Source organism: Molothrus aeneus, chromosome 15 (genome assembly GCF_037042795.1).
Source record: "Molothrus aeneus isolate 106 chromosome 15, BPBGC_Maene_1.0, whole genome shotgun sequence".
In the NCBI taxonomy this organism is placed as follows: domain Eukaryota; kingdom Metazoa; phylum Chordata; class Aves; order Passeriformes; family Icteridae; genus Molothrus; species Molothrus aeneus.
Genome location: NC_089660.1, coordinates 9,957,611 through 9,985,107, shown reverse-complemented (window position 1 = coordinate 9,985,107; position 27,497 = coordinate 9,957,611). Strand labels below are relative to the sequence as shown.

The 27,497-nt window shown below is 47.2% G+C and overlaps 1 protein-coding gene across 3 annotated transcripts in view; it reads left to right on the top strand.

The window, feature by feature from the left end:
• The window catches only part of TCF7 (transcription factor 7), a 69,732-nt gene that overhangs the window by 25,895 nt on the left and 16,340 nt on the right, over positions 1 to 27,497 (top strand). For all 3 annotated transcript variants that reach the window (XM_066560223.1, XM_066560222.1, XM_066560224.1), the window contains exon 4: positions 24,873 to 25,005. In XM_066560223.1, the coding sequence (XP_066416320.1) occupies positions 24,873 to 25,005 (133 nt within the window). The remainder of the gene's footprint in view (positions 1 to 24,872; positions 25,006 to 27,497) is intronic.

Genomic DNA, 27,497 nt, shown 5'->3' with positions numbered 1-27,497 from the left:
AATATGGGCATTTTCCGGAGTCACTTCCTGATGCTCATCCACCTGAATTAAGACAAAGGAGTTAATTGCTTTCTTTTTGGAAAGCAGCTCTCCTCTTAAGCACTTTGCCATGTTAAGAGCACCCCTTCTGCAGCTGAGGAGGATTTCAGATGTACTCACACTTGCCAGGTGGTGGTGATCCAGCCTTTTCAAAATGCCTCTACATAAAATTATCCCAATCCCACAAACCACTCAGTATTATTTCATTGATGTTCTGCTGGCAAAGAGGCCTCTAAGGCTTTAGAGACTTGAATGGAGGCAGGTGCCTTTTTTATCCTCCAGCCTTCCCAGAAAATCTAGTGATGCTGTGGGATTTCCCCAGTCCTCAAAGGAATTCCCTCCTTGGGGGAAGGTAGAGGTTAGAGTGGCAGTGTGGGTATTTGTTTGAATCTTCCTGGGGCAGAGGATTGCCATCAAAACACAAATCTCCAGTGCATCCTTCTCCTGCATCCCTGTGCCACCTGGGTGCCGAGTCCTCATTCCCTGGGAGCATCTCTGGGCCACTCTGTCCTCTCCATTTTCCCCTTCTTTGCTCACTGACAGCAGACAGATCACACATGGAGGGAGGAGGTGCAGCAGTACAGTGAGTGCCTGTGAAACAGGGAGTTAATCCAATGACCCCTGGGTACCAAACTCCCAAGGGAGCCCATGAGGTTGGTGCCTCAGGACAGCAGCATCCTTGGGTACTACTCTGGAGCTCCATTATTCCCACAGCACCTCCTGTTGCCCTGCCTTGTAACTCAGCAAATTCTTGATCAGCTTTAAGGAAAGGGCTGTTCTATATCAACTGTGTCAATCTCTGTTTCACATGTGTGGAAGTGTCCTGACTCCCATTTGCAGCACAAGTGGCTGTTGGGTTCATCACTTCAGCTGAAGCATGGACGTTGCTATTTAGGGTGACTCACTGGGGTGCACTGCTCTGCCCCTTGGGGCATTTGGTTAGGACATAACACATTCTGGGAACACTGGATCAGGAGAGAACAGAAAAGCAGCAAAGTGTTGCTACTCTGATACGTTTTTTAAAATTCAGCTCCTTAAATGATGAGCAGAGCATGCCAAGAGCTACTGGGTGTTGATCTCTGCTTTCCTGCTCCCTTAGCAGGCTCAGAGATTTGGATTTTCCCTTGCAACAAGGATGGGTGGAATGAGCTGAAAAGGAGAGAGTCAGCTCTATTGCCTGATGGAGAAAGCCTGGGTGGTGTCCTCAGGTGCTGGGGCCACCAGCAGCAATGGAGATCCAGAGAGCTGCTGGGTCACCCAAAAACATGCCCAGAGAGAGGGAGGGGAGAAGCTTGAGCTGCTGTAATCACGGGTAGGAGTGGAAATGTCTGGAACTGATCCATCAGTGAGCAGTGGGCCACTCCTTGGAAAGACTGGGAATGATTTCTGTCCCCTCACAGCAAATGTGTGCTGATCTGGTCTTGGACTTTCTTTTTCAGTCTGGCTAATATACTCAGGACACATTTAGAAAGAAATTTATATAAAAATCTCTCTTCATGTTTCATTTCCAAGCTACCACACATGGATTTACTTGTGAATAATGGATGAGTCAGCAGGGTATAATGCTCATTACTCAGTGAGTACGCAGGGAGGTACTTGGAGCAGTGGCAAGGGCTGGGTGAATCCCAAATTCATCCTGTCCCTGGATGCTGGGCATTGTTGCCTGGAGCTGCCACACTGCTGATGCTGCAGAAGCTGGGACAAGGAATTCAGCTCGTTTTCTCCTAATTTTTTAGTTCATTTCTGTTGAGGTGAACTAAGCCTGTGACATGTCATGGAGTACAAGCCAATGATGAAGTCTAATTTCTGCATCTTCTGCCTTCCCCTGCTGTTTGTGGAAGGGAGGTAACAAGTGACGTTGGACAGCCACAAACTTTTAAATGAGGATTACATTGCCTCCAAAGAATGCAGGCAGGCAAGACTCGGTGGTGCAACTTTCCAAAGAAAAGCCTGTCAGCCAGTGCTAATGAGAGTATCTGGTCATTCACAACTGGATTAATCTTCTTTTCCCCCAGTGAAATGCTTCTGTTTAAAGCACCTGCTAAAAAGGGAGCCATATAATGAAGAGTCTGGGTGGTAAAAAATGGTCTTAGAGCCCTGGGTTTGCTTCCCATTCTTCAGGTAATGTATAGAGCAAATAAAAGGCTCCCATAACATGGGAAACCAGGAAAAGGAATAAGAAATTAGGACCTGGACAGCCTGAAATACCCAGCCTGCAGAATCTTGTGCTGCTGATTGCATGGAAAAGAAAAATGATAATTGAATCAGAGAGACTGAATTTAGGAACAGAGCAGAATAAATTAATGTGGGGTACTGGAGGGTGATTATCCCTGCTCCCATGCCTAAGAACACCTGGGCTTGTCCTGTATCACAGGGAGGCACAGAGGGAGGGTGGTGAGGAATGAGCTTCTCCTTCTGCTCAGAATACAGTTTAGACCAACCCTAGCCAGACCAGAAAGACAACATGGCATGGAAATCAAAACACAGGCTCCTATTTCTCTAATGGTGTTCACAGGATACAGTGGGGCCAGAATGAGGTTTTTTTGTTTGTGGTCAAGAACTTTCTTTTTTCTAACGTCAGACACTTTGGGGCTGAGGGTTTCAAATGAAAAAGGATTCAGCTCATGCAGAAGTTGCATGTTTGCAAATACAGTGCTATGAGTTTAAACCCTGTGTGGCTTACCATGGAAAATACAGACATGGTGTTTTTCACCTGAACTTGGCTACACACAGACCAAAGACAGAGGAGACCATGTAGCTAAAGCAGTGAAGAATTTCAGATGTGAAACCAAAATTAACTTCCTCGTTGTGCACACAAATACAGATAGACACACACACACCTGCCCAGGCTGCTGTAGGGTGATGTCCTGGTGCCATTTTGGCTTGCAGAGCAGTCAGATTGTAGTGAGCAGCTGTGTGTGTGTCAGCAGAGGCTGAGCAGAGCCCCAGCCCCCCGAGCCATGGAAGGAAGATTATTGCTGGGAAGGACGCTGGGCTGGGAGGGAGTCAGCCCTTATGGATGTGACCTCAGCAGTATTCCATGCATACCTGGACACATGTTCAGCATCTGTTTAGCCCTGAGGATGCAGGCACTGGCACAGGCTGTCCAGAGAAGCTGTGTCTGCCTCATCCCTGGAAGTGTTCAAGGCCAGGTTGGATGGGACTTGGAGTAAGCTGGTCTAGGGGAAAGTGTCCCTGCCCATGACAGGGCTTGGGACTGGTTGAGCTTTAAGGTCTCTTCCAACCCAAATCTTTCTAGGATTCTACAAATCTTTGTAAGGACGTTCAAGTTTTTCTTTTATTTGTAAGTGTATGAAAATCTTCCTTGCTTTTGCTCATACAAGACCTGTGTGTTTCAGCATCTCATATGGATGACACATCTTCCCAGCTTGGAGGTGGCAGGGCATGGCCCTTCACTGGAGCTGAGCGAGACAGGAAGGATTACTTGTGCGCAGAACTCATTTAGGCTGGCCCTGCTCTGCTTCCAAGCAGGCTGAGGATTAAGATGCAAGTAGCAACACCCAAAAACACAAAGAGGCTCAGGAGTCCTTTCATGCCTTGTTTCTTGGCAGCACAGTTACAGCTGCTGCCTGTTTTCCAGTGACTCGTGCCTGTGAAAGGAAAGCCAGGATGTGAATCTTCATGGGTTTATTTGTTTGCTGCCCAGTAAGTCAGGGGGAAAAGTATGGTACACCACATTTATAATGCATCATCTGAAATGGATCGTTTCCACCTTTGGACTGGGGGAAAAAAGAGACCTCCCACTACAGATCTGTGCAAAGGACCCTTGTATGTGTTTATCATCATGCATTAATGGGGTGGCTGACAGAACTCCCACATCCATAAATTCCTTTTACTTTTGATTTCTCCTGCAGTGTTAAAGGTTTACAGTCTGTTACACAAAACATGTGGGTTTCACAGGTCAGTCAGCCTGCTCTGGAGGAAACAGATTTTGGGTATAGTTTCTCATTCTCATTTACTCCTCGTATTCTTCATTAGCACTAAGGCCCAGAATGAACTGGCTGCAGAACACCAGTGGGAGGGGAAAGCCAAGATGTAATCATCTTTCACATGGCGACAATTTTGTGAGGATTTGGCTTAAATGTACAGTTTAGCAAAAAAGTGAGATCTGGTTTTTGAGTTGGAATAGGATATGTTTTAAGAGTGAAGGTTTGGGCTGGTGGAGACCAAAAGCTGGAAGTGAGCCTGGGAACAAGGACAGAGCAATGATCTGCATGGGGGTTAGGGCTGTTGGGAGACACTGGATAGGAAGGGAAAATTTTAGGGCTAAGATTTATCTGAGAAAAGCCCTGAGACAGTGTAGCTGCTTAGGGACTCATGATCTGGACATGATACACTGTTCAATTGGCACTTACCAACTGAGCTCTACCTACTGCCTTGAGCCTTGGCCATCAGTGCCTTGCTGGCTGCGGTTGGAAGCATGGCCCAGGGGCACTCAGCAGTTCTCATGTTGTTTTAGTGATGCCTTAGTACAATCTCAGTGGTTTCTCCTGGTTCGGGCCCTAACCCTACATTCAATGTCAGCCCAGCCCTAGAAACCTCTCCCAGTTCCCAGACTAAATGAAATGGCTGCAGATGTGGCAGCAGAGTCCACCATATAATCTGCTGGATTCAAACTCTAACCCTGACCTCAACCTCAGCCTATTCACTGCTCCAGTGACTCCTGGTGAAGCCCAGATTTCACAGGAGTCACAGATTCACTCACCATGAGCTTTCCATTTCAGTGCTGTCTCCCCCAAATCCCTTTATTATCCTAGCCCATCAGTGTCTTTTGGACCTTCCAAAGTCACACAGCCTGCACCAGTTCCAGAAGAAAATTATCTCCAAGAGCTCCCTCTTCTCTCCCCATACTTTGCTCACCTGCCTCCACTGAATCTTCTCACGACCCAAATTTATCTGTTCTTCCTGACCTGACTTATGATCCTAACACCTACTTCAGCCTCAGTGCCATTGTTCTCCCCTTGCCTAATACTAATCCTAACCAAAACTCTCACCAAAGGCACAAAGATGGAAGCTATATAACCTGCCTTAAATCCAGGTGGACCTGCTAGAATGCTTTTTTTGGGTAGAAACTACACTGAGATCCAGAGTCCCATCAGATGGGACTGGAGTTGAGGCCAAGGTTAATATTTTTCTCCAAATGAACCTTAGGATTTGGTTTAGGCTCATGTTTCACAGGACCCATGGGCTAGGAAAAAATGGGAAAGTGATGACACTTTCAGTGTCATATCTCCAGTCCCTAGTGCTGGTTACACAAGTGAGTAGGTGAGGAGTGTCCTGCCCCAGATTTCCCTGCTGGCTCTCACAGGGATAAACAAACACAGGTACTGTAGGTGCATGGTCTGACAAAAGTCTTCCTTGGAAAAAACGGACTTCAAGGAAGAGATGTCATCACTGAGAGATGACTGGGCTGGAACAGTTTCCTCAATCAACCTGTAAATAAAATGTTAAATAAAATGTCAAACATTTAACAGCAGCTCCTTGCACAGTGGTGCAAGGATCTATTTCTGAGGAAATTCTTCTGAATTCCAGAAGAGATCAAGATACTTTGACTGAGAAGGGACTGTATCCAATAATAACTCTCAACTTCACAAATAAGTCTTTGATCTCTTCTGTTTCATGACTCCACATTGCTTTTGAAAGACAGCTGAAACTTCAACCCCCACAGTAAAATTCAGCTTTTTTTTGTTTTATCCTGTTTACAACAAACACAGGCAGGTGGCAGGTCCTGGTGGTGTGATGAGTGTGAAGGAATGACCTTCCCTTCATTGCAGCTCAGTGACAAATAAGAGAGAGAGAGAGGAATAGAATAGAATAGAATAGAATAGAATAGAATAGAATAGAATAGAATAGAAATTTCTGTTGGGAGAAGTATGACAGCTACTCCTGTTTTACATGTAACAAGAGGGCTTGGGATTTATGTGATCAACAGTTCAAAAGCTTTCAGAAGAGAAGTTCCAGGCTGTTTGCATGCTTGCTCACAACTGAATGCAAAGCAACTGAGGCCAAAGTCCATCCCAAATGCATCGCCCAGTGTTGCAGACCACCCCTGCCAAAGCTGTGTGAGGATGAGCTGCTCCATTGCAGCCCCGTGCTGAGTGACAGTCACCCGGTGGCACGGGGACAGCTGGCCATCTGTGCACCTCTCCAGGGAGGAGCACACAGCTGTGAGCACATCTTTTCTCATTTGATGCATCACATGTGAAAGGAGGAGGCTGGAATTCCAAGCTGGCCCCACTGTGCCTGTGTCCACAGGGGAGCAAAGCCACATACCCCAAAGTTAGTTCAGTGAAGCAGTCTCAGGTTTTTCTGTTGATTTCCATTCAGACTTCCAAAGGTACTTTTTCTTTTCTCTATGTTTTATAAAGCATTGCATACACCTACTTTCAGCTATAAATAAGAAATAATCGTGTGCATTTAACACTTATTAAAATTCTTTTTAAATTTATATGCAAACGAGGAGCAGCCACAGGCTGCTGGCAGGTTGCCAATAAAGCCCTTTGTTCTGCAAGGATTCTACACCACTGATGAGGCAGATAAATTTGTCTTCAGTGCCATAGTCTTGTCTTTGCTCTGAATCTTTTTTATAACTACTGGAAGGTGTAGGTTGAGAAATGCTGGTTTGATTAGCTGGGCTTGTGGTTGGTCCCTTTTCATGCCAAAATCATTTAAGTGTTCCAGACATGGCATACACCCATGGAATCTACAAATATATCTCTCCCCAGTGCGTCATAATTCCTGGGGTAGTAAGTGATGAATCATCTGGATCGAATGTGAAGATAAGCTAATTAGCATTAATCAGAGCTCCTGCCCGAGGTGGGAAAATGCTAGGTGAGCAGTCTGTTAGCTGCCATCTAACTTATTTAATTGTTTTATTTTCATTTCTTTCAATTTTACAAATCAGACTCTTCAAAGCTTCTAAGCTCATAGACTGGTACTCTTTGGTGACATGAAAAATTTAGCTGCCTTTTCATGTCCCTCAGTCTCCATTCTACCCTGATCTCACCCATCATCTCACTTCTTGCATTGCCTGGAAGTCCTCAGATGGTGGCTGGGTTGTGCTGTGGCATGGGATGGCTGCTGGGCTTGGAGGTTTCTCCCTGCAAGGAATCTGCCTGTAGCCCCCTCCTGCTAAAATCATTAAGTGACTATCTCCAGAATTTAAATTAACTCTTACCTTGTTTCAATATGACAGAATAGAGATCCCATCAGGTGTAAGTGGTGATGAGAAGTAGTTCCCTTATGTAAAGTAGTTGTGGTATCAGGCTATGCTCTCTTCTTTCTACTCAGGGCAATAACTTTTTCTTTGAAATCTTTAAAATTATTTTGCAGCATTTCTCTTCTAGTAATGTACCTTCTAAGAAAAAATCCCAAACAGCAGGGATGACTGTAAATACTTCCCAATGTGTCCTTACCCTGGCTGGGGCAGGGCTGTTGTAATCAGAGTTCAAGTCTGTGGTGCAGGAACACGAGGAATTCAGTCTTAACAGAAAGATGCCATCAAACACCACCCTCCATGAGTGCTGGCCCATTTGTTTATGGATTGTTTATGGCAAATTCTTTTACCTATTGGCATCTGCAGCATGCCTCTGGATTTTGAAATGCATTGGCTTTGGTGGTGTGTCTCCTCACACCTCAGGTTTGGTAGTGGGAATCCCATTACAAAGGGAGCTAGGATTCTGAATTATCCACTAGCATAAAGATAAATAGCTTTCATGGAGACCCATGAGGAATTATTTTAAAGATGCTTATTATTTTAAAGGGCACCCAATGAACAGCATGGCACCTTGGGGCACCTGGGACTGTCCTGCAGCCCTGATAGCCCACAGTCCCTCATGGTCACAGATCACAAAATGGTTTGGGTAGGAAGGGATCTTAAAAATCATCTCATTCCAGCTCTCCTGCCATGGGCAAAAACACCTTCCACTAGACCAGCTTGCTCCAAGCCCCATCCCACCTGGCATTGACATGGTGTGGCACAGCCTCTCCTCCATGGAACAGCTTGTGGGCTCCATGGGAAACAGCACCCAGCAGTGGCAGCCCTGCTGGGACATGGGGAATGTGTGCCAGCCCACCCCCAGGGCAAGGAAAAGGGAAACATTTGCCAGTTTGTGGGCTCAGAGTCCTGCAGTACTCTGGTCGTGTGGTCCTTTGCTGCAGTGGCCAATGCCTTTCTTTGCCACCCAGACAGAACTGAGGTTATCTTTCCTTGAAACTGCTGGAGATCTGCCATGGGAAATGCCTTTCTTTGATCTGGATTTTGCCATGATCCTGTAACTTATAATTACACTAACTCTTCCATTCCAGTGAAACCCGCCCCTTCCTTTCTTACCCATGGCACATGGGATTTTTGGAGAAACCACTGAGACTTGCAGAGCAGTGCCATAGGCTGCTGGGGTGGGTTTTACCTCTTGAGTTTGCTCAGATGTAGCAGAATTACTCTTTTTCACCTAAATACTGTTCCACAGCTCTGTACTGAGTTGGAGGAAAAAATTCCATAATAAAGCCAAAAGTGCAGGAGCACATAGTTGCTTCTTTTATTATGGCGAATAAAGTCACCTAGGCCAGCTGAGAAGGTTTGTAGCCACCAGCAGATGTCATTGCAGCCAGCACAGCATGGTACATGTCAGGTGAGAACAGAGGCACTGCAGGTATTCAAATAATACCCAGTGGAGAATGAAAATAAAAAAATAAATCATGTAATTGCTGATTGCCATGTAGCTCATTCTTAGATCAGTGGTAGCTCATTTGTAGTAGATAAACATGAGGAATTAAATCCCACACTACAATTTGTTTTCTGCTGAATAATTAAGATTTATTAGTTCCAAGCACAAATTGTAGTAATTTAAAATACTAATACTTTTTTTAAATGGAACATGCATGTGGATTTTGTTTAGTGGGAGTAGTTGGGTCCTGATAACCTAACAAGCCTGAGGATTAATGAGGAGGGCTGGTAAGGGCCAGATCCACCCCATGCTCCAGTGCTGCCTCCCATGCTGGGCTCTCTGAGGAGAGGTTGAAACTGGGTGAGCTTTGAGGTCCCTTCCCACCCAAACCATCCCAAGATCATTTGATTCTGTGATTCCATGGTGCAGGAGAGCCTTGGCATGCATGTTTGGGCATGTTTGCCTGGACTTTCGTGTGTGTGCACGTATTTATGCCCTCACTAACCTAAGTTTTTTAATGCTCATAGATTTCTGTGCTAGTGGCTACAGAGTGGTAGACAGTACTCCTCTTGAAATCAGTGGCAAACTTTGCTGTCATAAAGACAAAATAATGAAAAATGCTCATTAGCCTCTGTATCTGAGTAATTTCCCCACTCCCCTTCTTTCTCTGGGGTCAGCCAGCAAACAGACAGAGAAAATCCCTGAGCTGTAAGACCTTGGTCAGTCACTGGTAGTTATTATTATGCCATTGCATCAAATCTATAGAAATATTTTATGTAAAATTTCCTGTTACAAACAATATTTACTGTTTGCTTGGTGAAGACCACAAGCAGAACTGAGTCTGCTGAGCTCCATCTTTTTCAGATTCAGGAGATAACAAGTCTCTACCCTGAAATACACTTTACAGTTAAGAAATGCAACTTCTGTTAAACTACTGATCCAAATATAGCCTTGTACACACAAAAGACAGTCAGGCCAAGGCAGATGGATGTGATGATAAGAGAGATGGACTAAAGGCAGAGTTTTATGGCTGGTCTCCTCGCAACACAATGAACAAGTATTTATCTTGTGGGAAACTCTGGCTCTTCTACAGTCTGTGGGAAACTCTGGCTCTTATACAGTCATTGATGAGGCTGCACCTCATTCTGTTTTGTGTTGAGTTTGGAGGCCTCACTCCAAGACAGACATTGAGATGCTGGAGAGTTTGCAGACAAGGGCAGTGGAGTGGGGAAGGGTCCAGAGCACAAGTGTCATGAGGAGAGGGGCTAGGGGGACTGATCCTGGACAAAAGGAGGCACCTTCTTCCTTTCTACAGCTCCCTGAAGGGCGGGTGGAGCCAGGTAGGGATCCATCTCTTCTCCCAATAAACAAGTGATAGGACAAGAGGAAGCAGCCTCAAGTTGTGGAAGGGAAAGTTATATTTAATATTGGGAAAAAATATCTGCCAAAATGGTTGTCAAGCCCTGGAAGAGGCTGCCCAAGGCACTCAGGGTGGAGTCATCATTCCTGGAGGGATTTAACATGTAAATGTAGCACTTGGGGACATGGTTTAGTGGTGGCTTTGGCAGTGCCGGGTTAACATTTGGACTCGATGATCTTAGGAGACTTTTCCAACCTAAACGATTCTGTGATTCAAGACCCGAATGAACACCTGCCAGCACTGGAGATAATGTTGTGTTCTTGGCCTTCGATGAGATAACTCAGTGGGGAAACTTCATTGACTTTGGCACAGGCTGTATCTTATTTTCAGTTCCATGAATCTAAATTGTTAATCTTTTGCTAAAAGTGTTTGGAGGTGCCCCAAACACTTCAGCTGGGGACACACAGAGTTCACATGTTCTGAGATGGTTTTTCCTTAGGAATCCCATCAACTGGGTCTCAGCTCAGCTTGGGGATTTATTTCTTCAGAAAGTCCTAAAATAGAGGAGAGAGCCAGCCAGAGAATTAAAGGGAAGATGGAAGATGTTATATTAAGCATGTGTTTTAAGAAGAAATTTATCTGTGTAGCACCTCACTTAAAACTGAGAGTTATAAAAAAGTGTAATTCTCTGTAATCCGTAGGATTTTTACCTTTTGCATTCTAAGGAGCTTAGATGATGGCCAGAAGATAGATGGGCTTATTTTTTAATTGCAAACTTCACTGGGAAGAATGTAAATCCTAACCCAATGGCAATAGTGTTTTAATTGTTTTTTTCAGCAAATGTACAATCCATGGTAATGAAAAGAACTTATACTACAAAAAATGCAATACTAATATAGGATTTAATCATGTGACAGTGTCCTGAAGCAAGGAATCTTTTGCCTGTGTCATTGTCCTGGTGGAAAGAAAAGTTTTTCATTCCCAGATTCTTTTAAAAGCAGATGTGGGACACATGGACTTCCTGCTCAAGCTCTAAATAATACCTAAGCTTAAAAATGTCACTATAGGCATGTGGAGGTTGTATGCATACAGGTGTGGTAGATGTTTTGGGGTTTTTTAGTATAATCAATGTTCTCTGTAATCTCTGTTCCATCATTCAGCAAATACAGCTGTCAGTTACTGTAATAGATCAGAGACCATGACAAGTAAGTTTAAAAAAAAATCTGTGTTACAAAATGACCTGCAGTTAAATAGCTGATCTCTGGTGCTGGTTGAGTTAGTTAATTATCTGGTTGGGAAAAAATCTATGCCAGAAGCTTCATGTTATCATCCATTCTTCCTTCTTCTTGAATGTTTTTTTTTTTTCTTTTCATCTGTGTGTAAATGCTGGGGCAGTTGTGGATCTGTTTGCATTTCATGGAAGCAGCTTTTGGCATTTTGGTGGCACCATGGTGGCATCACTGGGGGCTGCTGGTGCAGGCAGACCTGGCACCTCTGACGTACTGGGATGTGCTGGGACACAGCAGCTGCTTGCATATCAGCCACCCTGGTCCCTGCTTCCCGTGGGACTGACTCCATACACACCCTTCTGTTTGCTCAGTTCTGCTTTGTTTAACTTTTCTGGAAAACCTTTTCCATGGAGCGCTGTGTCGCGGCTGACCTCGGGGCAGGGCAAGCTCCCAGGGCAGGCTGTGTTGGAAAACAAGTCTGACCTCAGCTAGCAGAGTTGGTACTTTAACATTTTTGCCCTTTGCCACCTCTGTGAAATGGTGATAGCTCACTCTGGGGTGATGGGAGCAGACACTTCCCTGGGGCTGCTTTCCCCAGTCAGGGTCAGGCCACCAGGACCCTCTCCGTGGTCAGCCAGGGGGACAGCCCAGCTTGCAAATGTCACCAGAGATGAGAATCAAAGAAAGGGTTGGGATGAACGTGGCTTATATCTGGGTCTTCTGCCTCCTGGGAAGGTGAGTGCATCCACCAGGATTCTGTCATGCACTTAATCTTCTCCCAGCAAAACTGTGGTGACGTTTGGTGCGGCCTATGAAGAGTTGTGGATTTTCTGAGAAAAGTAAATAATGTGGCTTAAAATTCCTGGCCCCATGCAGTTCTGGAGCAGGTGGTAAGCTCCTCAGGAAGAACTGCATCATTAGAACCCTACTAATCCCTCACAGGTTTGCTCCTGTTGCTGCTTGTATTCCCATGAACCCCGAATTCGAGGCAAAACCAAGTTGAAAGAGAAAAGTTTCATCAGTTATTTTTCTCATCAAAACCATATGAAATTTTGACTTTCTTATTTTTTCAGTGTGAAGCCTTTCATCAGTCCTGCCTTGTGAAAGGATGATTAGCCAGTGTTAAAATGAAATCCAAGACTGGGAACATTTTGGGTGGTCTCTGGTTTCGAAGTGACAATTTTTCACATCTGACCTTACCAGGTCATTCCTGGGCCATTGCTGACAGTCACTTTCATAACACCATAGCCAATAACTGATGGGAAATCTTGGTAAAAATATGTTGAGAAGCCAGCCTAGCCATTGCAGGATTCATTTATTATTTTTATTTTAGCATAAAAATAAAGTTTGCTGCATTTATTAATAGGCCAAGTCATAATCTCCCATTGTGGCACCTCCTGGCACTGTATTTGGCTGTATTTGGAAAATGAGACTTTCATCCAGGCCCTGAAGTTTGGAAACCAGCTCTCTCCAAGCTGCTTTCCATACTGAGACACAAAGATGAAAATAATCTCATGACCATCCACTCCTGTAGTAAAATCTTGTGCAATTAAATCTATGAATCTCAATACCTGAAAAACAGGATTTGATGACACATGACAAGAGCTGAGTTAAAATATGTATGACTTAGTACTAGCACAGTGGGTAATCTTTATCATCATGAGTGTGGAGAAGATGAAATCAAGGCATGGGGTGGGGATGCACAGCACCAGAGTTACCTCATATATTCCCACCCCTTACTGAACTTCAGTTCTGAAAATGAGCCCCAGAAGTATTTCTGAATAGACAATATTATTTTTTTTTAATGGAAAAAGATCTGTAAGGATGCTTTGTATGGAGTCAGGGGTTGCTGTGGTGCTTAGTGCATCACATCTCTCCTGGTTTGCTAACTCATTACCTGGCTTGCTGTGAGCAATTAGGAGATTGAGGCAGCAAAGCTGTATGCTCCCCTTCAGTCTGAGTCCAGCTCACAGGGTCAGACCTCTCCATCCTAAATTTCATCCAAGAGCCTCTTCCCCATGCTGCTGAGGCTACCAGGATTAGCTGTCAAGCATTTAAACTGCTCCTTGTTTTACATCTCATAGGAGGTAACATTTAAGGAACTTCTAGAAGTCAAGTGGCAGGACAAGATTAATTAGGATTCCTTTCTAATCCTAATTACAATGATATTTGCTTCCCACGATAGGAGTTGTTCATTATCATATGTATAAGTTTGTTTCTTTAGTCTGTCTGCTTCCCTATCCCCAACAAAAAAAAAAGGTTAAATAATATTTAATATGTTTTTGCAGTCATTAAAAAAAATCAACTCTTTTTAATCTGGTAAAAACATCAGATGGGCAGAGGAGAAACCCATTCAATTCCCTATTAATTTCCCTTGCTCTCTAATTATATGCAAATCCACCAAGCCCAGGTTTTAATTCAGCTGCTCGCATTAAGAGATCAGAGGAAGATTCAAAATGGGAAAGCAGAGTTTGACGTGTCATCGGGGGCTCGTACGAATTTGACTGGAAGATAAATTCCACTTTTTAATTAAAATGTTTATTCCGCTCTGCACAATAATGCTTGCTTGCTTTCAGAGGAAAAAAAGGGTATTAAGCATTAAAGGAACTAATTCCTCCTATCGAGAAAATTAGGATTTCTCCCAGGCAGACACAGGGTATCATCCAGGATTAGCGGCTGTAGCATTCTTTGTAAACATGTCACCCTTGAAAGTGAGCAACAAGGAAAGCTGCTATCGCCTCGCTGCTGCAGGGTGTCCACAGAGCATCCCTTTGGCTCCAGAGGGGATTATCTTCCCTCCATGGCCCCCACAGAGCCATTTATCTGAAAACTGGGAGCTAAATGTGAGTCAGATTAGGATAATGTGGGGGTGGCAGCGGGCAGCTCGCCTCTCTCCGTGCCAGCATCACCAGGGGGGTTTGGGGTCCCTGTGGGGAGGGATGGTTGGCAGCACCAGTGCTGGGGAGGGACTGACATCTGTCCCCACACTGGGCTGGAATGATGATGTAGAGGGGTCTGGGACAGACCCTGGGGAAGGCTCAGAGCAGCCATGGTTCATTCCTTCCTGGCCATCCATGTTTGAAATGTGCTTGACATTTGTATAAATTTGAAGGGATTTTGCCAGAGTAGAGAAATGTGCACTCAAGGAGGATGATAATCTTACATATCATCCTCCCTGGTTGTTTTGACTTGTCTGTTACTGGATTGTGGCATGGGCTTGGACATGGCCACCTCTGACGTGGTAAAACGCCTTCCTATGGTGTCATCTCACACTGTGAGTGTGTGGCCTTGGCCATGGATGCCATGGGAGAAAGCTCCCTCTGGACATGTCAGCAGCATTACAGTACCATTTTTATTTTTATTTATTATTCCTGTTATTAATGTTATTTTTTCACAGCATTGTCAGCAAATTGGGGATTTCAGACGGTGTGAGAAACTTGGGTTTGTTGTCTGTTTCTTTCAGCCAGTGATGTTGTCAGGGAGTGAGATCTCCCTTGAAGCTGAGCTGTGAGACTAGCAGATTTCAAAAATGGGAGGAGAGGAGAGGGAGAGGGAGAGGGAGAGGGAGAGGGAGAGGGAGAGGAGAGGAGAGGAGAGGAGAGGAGAGGAGAGGAGAGGAGAGGAGAGGAGAGGAGAGGAGAGGAGAGGAGAGGAGAGGAGAGGAGAGGAGAGGAGAGGAGAGGAGAGGAAAAGTGAAAAGAAAATAGGGACTCTAGTGCTTGCCAGGAAGGGCTGACAACTGTCCCTTCCCAAGCCTATAGACAAGGGGCAAACATCCTGTGATAGATCTCCTGTCCAGGTCCTGGTGTGACAGGGGTGGCACCAGCAGGATGGTGTCACCCATGGTGGCTTTGCATCCTGGCGCTGCTGTGATGTGGAGGGGCAGGTTTCACCCCTCTGATGTTTGGTTAATCGAAACGTCTTAAATCACATCAGTATTTTTGAGGGGTTGTGTTTTGTAAACTCCCACACACACTTTCAAGTACACGGGCTGGTTTTGTATTTGTTATAAATGGAAAGAAAAAACACAGCCAGCAGCCAGGACCCCTCTCCTCACGCCCAGGGATTCTGTAAGCAAACATTTGCCTCCAGAAAACTGCACAACACTGGCACCTGGAGGGTTCTTGTTGCTGGCAGATGGCCCCAGAAATCTTGCAGGTTTTTCCATCTGCTGCTGCAAGCACATCCCTGGAGAGGAGGGATCTTGGAATCACAGAATGGTTTGGGCTGGAAGGGACCTTAAAGGCCATCTCATTCCACCTCCACTGCCATGGGCAGGGACACCATCCACTAGACCAGGTTGCTGCAAGCCCCATCCAGCCTGGCCTGGAACATTTCTGGGGTGTGGGGCAGCCACAATTTCTCTGGGAAACTGGTGCCAATGCCTCACCACCCTCAGAGGGAATAATTTCTTCCCAATATCTAGGGATGTGACAGCCAGATGCCAAAGCCTGCTCAGTTCAGATCCAGCATGGAGCTGGGGCTGGGGTTTGCAAATGGCTTTTCAAAACAGGAGAAAATCCTTGAAACGAGCAGCAAAAGGGATCACAACATGGCTCTCACAGTTCAGACCATCAGTGTTTCACCAAACCTTTGCACCCTGAGGTTTGGCTGGCCCTGGTGCTGCCAGGCAGTGGAGAGTGACACTCCTGCTCCTTTGGGAAATGATGTCTCAAGCCTGCCCACAGGGCAAGCCTTGCCTCTGTGACATATTTTTGTTCTGCTTTCCTCCCTTGCCCTCTTGGACATTTTCCTGATTAATTCTGGGTACTGGACCAGCTGCTTGCCTTTGAGAAGTGGAGTGAAATAAAGGAGGTCAGATACTATCAGCCTCCACAGGTCAAATGGGAGCCTTTGCATTCACAGCCTCAAGCGTTACCGGTAACTCCAGGGTTTGCAAGTTCTGATTCAAATTCTCAGAACCACAGGGCATGATGGGGACAGAGATTTTTTTTTTTTTCTGTGTAGCCCAGAACACCAGAGAGCCAATAACCAGGGATGGATGTTTCAGAACAAGCTGGGGGTTGATGCAGCCCCAGAATTAAATTGCCCTGTCTTTTGGGCAGTTTTTGGGCAATAGCAGGGGTTTGGTGCTGCAGCGCAGCCCCTGGGTTATATTGCCCCAGCATTTTGGTTCCATGAAGCCAAATGGCACCTCTGCCTTTTGTGGCTGTGGCACACTGGAGGGGGGTTGCTATACCCTCCTGAGCAAATGCTTTGAACATCACAGCAGGAGCATTTCCCAAGCAAGGCAGCATTGCATGAGGGCACTTTTTTGCAGGTTTGAGGCATCTGGAGTGAGGTGGATGGAACTGTAAACATTGTGTGGTGATGTCTAAATTGCATTTTTTGAGGCTTCCACCTCTCTGGTATGTGGTGTAGCTGCCTCCACACTTGTCCCCTGTCACCCTAAGAGAGCAACCTCTGAGAGGGACTTTTCATCTTTATTTTTCCATACCTTTTTTAATTTTTAAATTTTCAGGAAGAACCACCTACATCTTTCTCTTAGAAGATAAATACTTGAGAAGTGAAACAGCTCTTCCTGTGCCCGTAAATGGTGAAAAACTCAGCTCATTTCCCCTGCAGAGTTTGACTGAAAAATAATAACCATTATTGCTTAAAACCAGAAACCAGCAGCAGCACTGAGAAATTTTGGAAGGTTTTTAAGTTCTTTCCCTGTATTTCCCCCATTGCTGTAAGTGTTCAAAGGCAGATTGGATGGGGCCCTGAGCAGCATGGGCTAGTGGGTGGTACTTATCTGCCTGTGGCAGGGAGTTGTAACTATTATCTTTAAGGGCCCTTCCAGCCCAAACTGTTCTGTGATTCTGTGATTTGTCCCCATCCTGTCTGGAGCTTGGTCATCCTCTGAGAGCTGGGACACAGAAGGTGTGAAATGCCAGGGAACTTGTTCTCTGATGCACGTCCCACTCACAGGGGAATCAGGATCAAGGGACATGAGTTTGGCCACTGAGGCAAGCACATCCCTTGGAATGTGCAAAGAAGATCAGGGCTACCCAGGTGCCTCATCAGCATTTACAAAGCAGAGCTGGATCTTAAAGAAGCTGAAAGAAATCAGGGAGAAAGGGAAGAGTGGGGAAATGAATGCTCCGTCAACCACAAAATGTAGAGTGCAGGGGTAAAAACCAGAGTGAGGGTAATGTTTGGATAAAAACCTGAGCCAAGACAGCATTTTCCTCTGTGTGTGATATGTCTCTTAAACCAACCAGCTTCTTGTTGCAATTCATAAGCAGAATTGATGCAAGAATTAATAACTGGAAATTATTCCATTCCTCTCCATCTGACTGCTGCTCATAAGCATGTCAGGGCCAGCCAGAGGTGGGGTGCACAGGGCAGTGGGACTCTTCTGGTCTTGGGGACGGGGTCTATGGAGGAACCCTTTGTTGTGCTGAGGGTAAGAGCCAGATTCAGCTCTCTGTGCCTCAGCCAAATTGGTTGACCTGGGCAGTGTCCAGGAAGATGCTGCTGCTGCCACCAAAATTTGTCTCTGCTGGAGGGGTGCAGGGCTGGGTGAGAGCAGTGCCCGAGCATGGGTGGCTTTAACTTTCCCTGTTTCCTCTGCGGCAGCGGGCTGGGGTGCTGGGACTGCAGCAAAAGTGAGAAAAGAGAAAAAAGTGTGCTGAGCTGAGAAATGAGTCAGTGCTGCCTTTGCCTGCGGGCTGTGAGGGCTCCGGGCCGGCACGAGCAGCCAGCGCCACAAACGGCCTGCAGTGGGTCCTGGGGGATCTCTGATCACAGCCAGTGCCACAAACGGCCTGCAGTGGGTCCTGGGGGATCCTTCATCACTGCCAGTGCCACAAACGGCCTGCAGTGGGTCCTGGGGGATCTCTGATCACAGCCAGTGCCACAAACGGCCTGCAGTGGGTCCTGGGGGATCTCTGATCACAGCCAGTGCCACAAACGGCCTGCAGTGGGTCCTGGGGGATCTCTGATCACAGCCAGTGCCACAAACGGCCTGCAGTGGGTCCTGGGGGATCCTTCATCACAGCCAGTGCCACAAACGGCCTGCAGTGGGTCCTGGGGGATCTCTGATCACAGCCAGTGCCACAAACGGCCTGCAGTGGGGTCCTGGGGGATCTGTGATCACAGCCAGTGCCACAAACGGCCTGCAGTGGGTCCTGGGGGATCCTTCATCACAGCCAGTGCCACAAACGGCCTGCAGTGGGTCCTGGGGGATCTCTGATCACAGCCAGTGCCACAAACGGCCTGCAGTGGGTCCTGGGGGATCCTTCATCACTGCCAGTGCCACAAACGGCCTGCAGTGGGTCCTGGGGGATCTCTGATCACAGCCAGTGCCACAAACGGCCTGCAGTGGGTCCTGGGGGATCTCTGATCACAGCCAGTGCCACAAACGGCCTGCAGTGGGTCCTGGGGGATCCTTCATCACAGCCAGTGCCACAAACGGCCTGCAGTGGGTCCTGGGGGATCTCTGATCACAGCCAGTGCCACAAACGGCCTGCAGTGGGGTTCTCTGATCACAGCCAGTGCCACAGGTCTGCAGTGGGTCCTGGGGGGATCTCTCATCACAGCATCTCCTGCTGCAGCACCACGGGGAAATGAGGGGCCAAGGTCTGCTGACAGTCTGGGGCCCTGAGCTGGGAGGTGTCACCAGAACTTAGAATGTGCAGAGCTGGCTTTGAGTCATGGGCTCTGGGCCCCTGTGTCCCAGGTGAGAGCATTCCCCTGGAAGCCCTCCTGGCGTCTGATGCTGTGGGATGTGCCTAATAATGTCCTTAATCATCAGTCACAGGATGGTTTCGGTTGGAAGGAACCTTAGAGATCATCCAGTTCTAACCCACCTGCCATGGGCAGAGACACCTTCCAATGGACCAGGCTGCCCAGGGCCTTATCCAAGCTGGATTCATGTCCCTGATCCATCCCTCATGATTTGCTAATTTGGATTGATTGGAGGATAAAGAGCAAAAGGCACAGTGCCCCTGGTCACAGGTAGCTTCCCCAGCAGCAGTGCATGCTTGGGTGCAGCCTGACCTTATACCTCTTTCTGTGGCACGATGACTAATTTTGCAATGAAGAGGAATTAATTCCTCATTGAATCAGCAGCAGCAAACCTTGGTAGGTTTTGTTTGTCACAGCCAGCACATCGACTCATCTCACTCTCTCTGAGAAGTGATGTCAAAGCAAACACAGATGGGGCAACTCGGGGCTGGACTGCAACCTGCAGCTCCTGTGCTGCATCTAGGCACCCACGCAGGGCAAGGGAGCACAGAGACCTGCTCAGAGCTCAGCCTGACATCTGAGCTGAGAACAGCCCTGGGGGATGCTCCCAGCAGCCAGACACAGAGCTCAGCCAGTGACACACAGGGCTCTGGGACTGCCAAAACCCCGCTCTGCCATGGTGGTGATGGCCACCAGCATGGCACAGCTGCCAGCCCCAGCTCCCTTCCCTTGGTCAGGCCCTTTGCTACACACAGGCCACTGCTAGGCTGGCCCACAGCTCTTCATTTCTCTGTCTTTGGGGCTGGCAACGTGGGAAAATTTGAAAGTGATGTGAGTAATTTCACCTGACTGCGGCTCGTCTCCCCAGCGAGGCTGGAAACCACAGCGCTCACCCTGGCCACCAGCTCCTGCTGCTCCTGCTGCTCCTGCTGCTCCTGCTCCCTGCAGCCTGCTCCAGCCTTCCTCAGCACAGCCAGGGTCATGGGGCCACCTGCTCCTGCTCCCTGCAGCCTGCTCCAGCCTTCCTCAGCACAGCCAGGGTCATGGGGCCACCTGCTCCTGCTCCCTGCAGCCTGTTCCAGCCCTTTTCAGCACAGCCAGGGTCGTGGATGGGGCCACCAGCTCCTGCTGCTCCTGTTCCCTGCAGCCTTCTCCCAGCCTTCCTCAGCATGGCCAGGGTCATGGATCCACCAGCTCCAAGGGTCACAGAGGGGTTGTGGGAAGGTTGTGGGACCTTCCTCTCCCTGCAGGCTCCTGTGCACCCATGGATGGACAGTGGCTCCCCCAGTGGAGGGTTTTCCAGCAGTTTGAGCTCTTGGGATGTTGGCTGATGCTCTGGGAGCTGTGGTTTGTGCAAGGCAGGCAGCACCCTGGTATCCTCCATGGGGAGCACAGTACCACTTGAAGTCACATCCCCAAAGGAAATTTAACAGTATGAAATTAACATTTTTTCACTATTGGAAGGGACAGTAGAGTTAAACTGCTTTATTTTAGTTCTGAATTGTCTTCTACCAGAAAATTAATTAAAGTCATTCCCATCTATAAAAGCAGCAGTGGAGCCCAGCACTGGTGGGATGTTGGGATCCTCAGCAGCTCCCAGGCAGTGTGGTGTCACCACCTCTGCTTTTAATAGCTGTGTTCAGTTGTAGCAAAGAATACTTTTCACAGGTTACAAAACATCCTCCTTTTTTTTCATTTGCTTCTTTTCCTAAACTGATCCAAGCAGGAAAAAGTTTTTTTTTTTTCTAGAATATTTTCAGAGTTAAAAACTCAAAGAGTTTTACTAGCCATGGAAATTTTTTAGTTTGATCATATCACTCAAATTTTGACTTTTGGCCTTCTGTGCTACATTTTTCTAAGGTTAGCTTTAAAGTTTAATAGAAAAATCATCCATCAAACCAGCAAAGTAAAACTACTCATTTTTAGCATGTCATGACTAAATAGATAAGTCTTTAAAACATTAATTAAAATACTTGCTAACACAAGGTGCTTTCCAGAAAATGTTGATTATAATCTCATACCATTCTCTAGTCAAAACCCCACATTTTGATTAAAATCATTTATAGTTCTGATCAAGCAGCAGCATCCCAGCAGCTTGTATAACCCCACTGCTTCCTGTGGCCAGAGCGTGTGTGATGGAGAATGGGAGCAAAGGCAATGGATGCTGAGCCTGATCAGGCTCCTTGGAGCCCAAATACACTGAAACTCCAGTGGTGAGGGTGATCCTCATATGCAAGATCCACTGGGTTTGCATGTGCTCAGAGGACAGAGAGTTTTCTGTCTGGCCTTGAGATCCCATCACAATCACACACCCTGGCTTCTCTGTGTGATTCTTCTCTTCTCACACCCATCTCTGACTGGGGAGATCTAATTTTGCCTTGCCAACAATTAATCTTACTTAATAATTAATGCTACTGTCTTTTCTCTTTGCTCCTCCAATTACCTCTAGTTATTAAACACATCTTGGCTTCAAGGAGGGATCTTCTTCCCTCAGCAGCATTGAGTTTTTCAGTCATTTTCAGGGAGGTTGATAGGATGGTTGGTCCTGGGAGGGGATGCACTGCAGCATCAGTGCCTGGCCCAGCACACAGGGGAGGAGGGGACAGTGCTCACGTGGGAGCTGGGCACTCAGCAGAGCTGCAATTTAGCAAATTTGAGAGAGGGGGAAAAGGCCTTCAGGGTTGCAAACCCCATCTTGCTGCTCCATCCCCTCTGGAAATGCCATTCTGCAGTTGCTGTAAATGTGTCTCCTCATTTCTGCACGAGGTCGTGGCTGCACAGCTCGTTCCCCAGTCTGTCCTCAAGGGGCTGTGCTGGAAAAAGTGAGGCAAAGCTGTCCTTGGAGCCCTTTCAGGTCCCCCTATGGCTGCTGAAGGACAGGAGGTGACACATTGATGTTGGGGCCATGATGTTTGGCACCAGCAGTGTTATTTTTGGTGGTTGGGTAGTGAGCAGCTCTGTCACTGCAGCTCTGGGCTGTGTTGAAACCCAGGAGACAAAATGAGATGCTTTACCAAACCACAGCACAGCCCCTGTGATGTCCTGAGCAGCAGCACCCACTGTCCTCCCAGGGGATCTTCTCAGGGAACACCAAACCACTGCCCTGTGTCAATTCAATCCTCCTGGGAGAAAACATTTACATCAGGGCAGCTTTATGGCATAAAACATTGTCAGTTGCTAAGTCCTGGCTTTGAAAAGCCTCTTCAAGGTTCACGTGCTGCAGCTGATTTGCAGGAGCACAATCTAGACCTTGCAAAAAACGGGGAATTGATCCCATTTCTCTGGGATATGGATTTCTGTAAGCCAGGTATGGTTTCACAGTGCAGCTGGGGAAGACCAGGAGCTGCAGTCGTGGCCATGGGCCACAACCATTGGCAGCTGCAGTCTTTGAACCAGGATCAACATGGAGTTTTTCTCTATTTCTCCATATTTTTGTGCAGCATTTCCTTCTTCCCTTAGTTTTGGGAGATGGAGTCCTGTAACAAACTCCCTAATGGAGGAAGTGGATAGGGGGATAAATAGCCCTTTGCAGAAATTTTTTGTCTCCTTGCTGGCCATCCTTTCCCACCAGATCTTTATGGCTTTAGGGAGTAGAGAAGTTTTTGAGTGAGGCAAGGGCCAATGTAGAAGGGTCATGGGGAAGCTCTCCTTACTGGGGCAGCATGTTGTTTTCCATCTGAACTGATGGAAAAACTGAGTAATTGAGCTGCAAGTCTTGTTGTACCACCAGGTTACTACTGAACCATTGAATCTCAGAATGGTTTGGGTTGGAAGGGACCTTAAAAATCATTTCCTTCCAATCCCCTGTCTCCTGCCATTGCTCTGAAAGTTGTTCACAGTCATTAGGCAGTGAGGCTGGCTGCTGAATGGTGCTGTGCTTGGATCAAGCATGAGGCAAATGGGAAAGAAAGATCTGCCCTACTTTTAACAGAAGTGCTTGAGTTGAGGTTTTCAAAACAGCTCAACATTGAGCTTGTTCTGCTCCAGTGTCATGTTAGAATGTACACGTAGAATTGCATATCCCTCATTTAGGCTTTGTGGCTCTTAAATAAGCTAAACCATAGCTAATTTTAGAAATATCACTGAAAAGCTCTTCTTCATCTCATTTCATGGCTGAGAATAGAAAGAGCTCAGAGCTCCAAACATGTGTTTAACTAAGCAGGAACCAGCCCAGTGCTGGTCTGAGTGGGAAAACCACATAACCCATGGCCCTGCTGCAGGACAGGAATGTGCCACACCAGTTTGTGCTGGGAAGGGGGATTACATTCCCAGTACTCCACTGTGTGCAGTAAATCTACACCTGTTAAGCACCAGGAATTAGGGTTTTCATTCATTCTCAAATGCAAACCTGCATGCCTCTTGGTTTTTATTTGCATGAGCAAACCTTTGTGGGAAAGGCAGATGTAAAGCAGTGTCTCCATCAGTCTGTTTTCTTTTCCGCTTCATGGGTTTCCTCCTCAGAGCAGGGATGCAAAACACAAGACCTGCCCAGGGCTCCCAGTTCACTTGGAGCAGCAAGGATGGGCCCAGGACAGGTTGATCAGAGCCACTGTGTGTTTCTGTGCCTCCCTCACCAAAGCCAGCCAGAGCTTTGTGCTCATTCTGCCTGAGCAAAATCATTACCAAAATGGAAAGCATCAGTGAATTGAGTCCAGGGATCCTAAATGACTTGTCAAAAGTCACACAGCAAATCATCTGCAGATATTCTGATGAGACTGATGAAAACTGGCTGGCATGCCCAGCTCCTAGCCCCTGGAGAGCTGTCTGACCTGCTCCATTCCCAAACTGACCCTGTTCTGGAGTGTTGTTAGTCCTGGTTTCTTTTGTGGATTTATCTGGGACAAATTCTAACATTCCACCACCAAGATGAAGTCAGTTTGGATTTAAAGGCAGCCATGGGCGAAACTGGGCATGTAGGAAACAGCACGAGACGCTCGAGGCGAGGAGGCTGCGTAGATGGCAGAGTGTGAGTGTGTGAGTGTCTGTGTGTGCTCCTTGCTGCTGTGCAGCTCTTCCAAACAGCTTCCCCTCTCTCTGCTCCAACACACAGGAGGACTTCCTGTTGTGTTCACCAAAAAGGGCATTTTCCAAGGTGTTGGGCTCTGACAGACACGCTGCACGTAACCAGGAGCAGCTACAAGAGGAGACAGATTTTTATTTGCTTACTTTTCCTGGATTTTTTGCATCTCCAGCATTACCTCAGCTCCCTGTGCTCCTTCTCCAGCACTGGAGCTCAGTCCAACAGGGATTTCAGCCCAAGGGCTAACTGGTGACCGTGTCCTGTTTTCAAAGACATTACCCTCAGTGTTTAATGGTGGCCTTGGCAGTGCTGGGTTAATGGCTGGACTTTATGATCTCTATAAAGTCTGTTCCAGCCTAAATGATTCTGTGATCCTGTGTCTGTCCTTGCATGACAGCCCTGATTAAGAAAGCCCAAACATGACTTTCACAGTGAATATGAAGGATTCACTGTGAAAGTCCAGATTTAGATCCTGTGGTAGTCCAGGACAGAGAACAAGAGCTTTGCATTGGGTAACTTGGAGCATTCATCCTGGAGCAAAAGATACTAGAATTGAATGGAAAAAAAAAGTTCTGAACTCTGAAAACTTCAAGCTGGTTTGATCTGTTTTCCACTTATCCAAGAAATCATCTCCAGCTGTTTTCCCTCCTTGGTTTATGGATTGGGTTTTGGGTTTTTTTGCAGGATGCTACAGTGTTTGTTTAGTAATTTGTTTAGTGTTTGTCTAGTGTTTTTAGCTATTCCCAGCCTTGCTGCCAGCATCAGGACTGCAGAGGGCACTGGCTGTCCTTGCTGGTGGATCCTGATGACTCCTGAGTCCTGTCTGTGGTTGTGTCTTGCAGTCCAACAAAGTTCCCGTGGTGCAGCCGTCGCACGGAGTGCACCCGCTCACCCCGCTCATCCCCTACAGCAACGAGCACTTCAGCCACGGCTCCCACTCCCCCCACCTGCCTGCTGACATCAACCAGAAACAAGGTAAGGCCACCACTGGGACCTCTGTGCTGGGAGGGGGGCTCAGCTGGAGACTGCTGAGGCTGGCACCTTCCTGCTCCCAAATCAATGAGAAAAATCAGCACCTTTGGTCAGCTTAGCAGGAGAGGATTATTTTTAGTTTATTGGCAATGTTTGTGATCTGGCTGTGAGCAGTTTGATACCAAAAGTGCCAGCCCTGCTGATGGAGTGTGCTCAGTTCTCTGTACAAGCTGTCCTGCACCTTGAGACCACACCAGAGCCTGCATGATAATGCACAAGAGTCAACCAGAAAATGGAAAGTAATCTTTCCTTTGACTCATACCCAAACTGTTGTCTAGTTGTCATTTTGAGAAAATAAATACTTGAAACAGGAAATATTTTGACTAAATGGAATTGGTGTCTGATAGTTGACTGGACTGTGACATGTGTGTCCCCGTAGCCACATGTTATGTGGTTGTCACCTGGTTTGGCTTTTTGTGTTCCTGTATGAGCCCAGGCTGTGTCAATTGGCTCATGAGGCTATAGGGGAAAGTACAGTATGTTGAGGTTAAACCCTCTAAAATAAACTGTAAATACAAGTATGTGTTGAGGAATTCACCCCAGTCCATCATTCCATCATTCTTCATGGGTTCCTGGCAAACTGAGTGTAAAATCAAACTTCTCAACCTTACCTTAGTGCAGAACATCTTGTTCAGATCACCCAGTTTTTTACACAAACCTGGGCTTGATTTCATGGGAAAGCAAAAAAACCTGACAGTTTTGTGTCAAACTGCATTCAGGAAGGAGGACAGTGCCAAAACAGAGGCACAAAACCAACTGTTGTGATTTGGGCAAAGGCCTCCACTCAGGAGTGATCCAAACGGTCCCAGAGGCATCAGCTTCACCAAATTAACATCACTGATAAAACAATGGGTTATTGAGGACGCTCTTGGCTGGAGGACACACTGAATAATCCCTGGTCTGAACCTAGAGGCCACATTCTGGACTCATCAGGGATGCTGATGGGTAGAATTTAGGTCTGGGGTAAGGGATACCCAGGGCACATCCTGGGTGTCTTCCAGGCAGGACACTGCTTGTCAGCCATCAGAGCATAATAAACTCAGCAGAAAACCAGAAAGAGTTAACAAAATTAACCTACTAAAAGCTGAGGTAATGAGTTGAGTCTGAGAGAAAGCGTGCAGGAAGTCAGCCCAACACACCTTTCCCCACGCTGCCTTTGCTGTGCCTGGCAGAGCTCTGCCCCTCCAGGAGCTGCCTCCTGGACTCACTGTCAGCCTGGAAAACCTTAAGTGGTACAAGAGCAGCTCACCCAAGGGCAGGGCTGCTTGTATCCCTCTGTGGAGGCTACAGCTGGCACTGGAGCAGTCCCTGAGCATTCAGCTCTGCAGTGGGTCAGTCATTCCAGGACACTGTCCTTGGGCTGCCCACCTGGCCCTCAGTGCAGGCACTGTCCAGTCTCCCCTTCCCATTTAGCCTGTACTTCTACAGACAAAGGGAGTGTGTCCCAGAGACCCCCTTGTGCAATTCAAGGAAAGGTTCAGCCCATAATGCTCAGCTGGGTCCTGCCTTTGTGGTGCAGCTGTGATCACACATGCCCAATGCCTACACTGCTGGGGTGAGGGTTTTCTCCTGTGTTCATGGGGAAGTGCCCCATCTGTGTTTTCATCACTGAAACAGCTCCCACTATCACCCAGTGTAAGCACTTGAGAGGCACTCTCATACTCATTCTCCCAGCATCCCTTTAAAGTTTCTCACAGTAGCCCAAGGACACACAGACCAGGAAATACAAGCAGGAATTCTGAGTCAGTGGCTGGTGGCCCAACCACTGGGCCAGCAAGAATAACTTGTGCTCTGGCTTATGCAACTCCTATTGTTGGGGGTGCAGATCTGAGGATGTTCCATCAGCTGCCTTGGGCAGGCCTGGTTTTGTTTGACCCTCCATGGGCCACTGAGTCCCACTTGAAGGAAATCTTGTACTCGGTTAAAGATTCCTGTCAGGTCAGCTATGTATTTATTTTAGCTGACTCCTAATAAAATCCAGTTGGTATCATTTCTAATTAATAAGGTATCATTCAAATACCTAGGAGAAAAATCCAGTTGCAGCTGCTTGCAGCTCATCACCAATTTAGTCCATGTGTTTGTCATCCAGGATGGCCACTGGATAATCCCTGTTCCCAGTTTTTGTCTGAGGCTCAGTAGCAGCCATCACTACCCTGGGCTGCTGTCAGAGCTCAGCCCCAGCACCCTCCAGTTCCCAGTCCAGGGGTCAGCTGGGGGCTGGTTTTGCCAGCAGCACTGTGGTTGTCTGAGTCCCACCCGCAGCCCCAGGCAGCACAGGATGTTTTCCAGCCCAGCTAGGAAGGGAGCAGTGCTGCAGCCCTGTCCCCTGGCCATGCTGCTGTGCCAGAGGCTTTGAAGATCACATAGGGATTCCCCATGCAAAGGGTGAATTCCCAGCTGGCACCATACCCACCTCCATAGCTCCTTGGCACTCA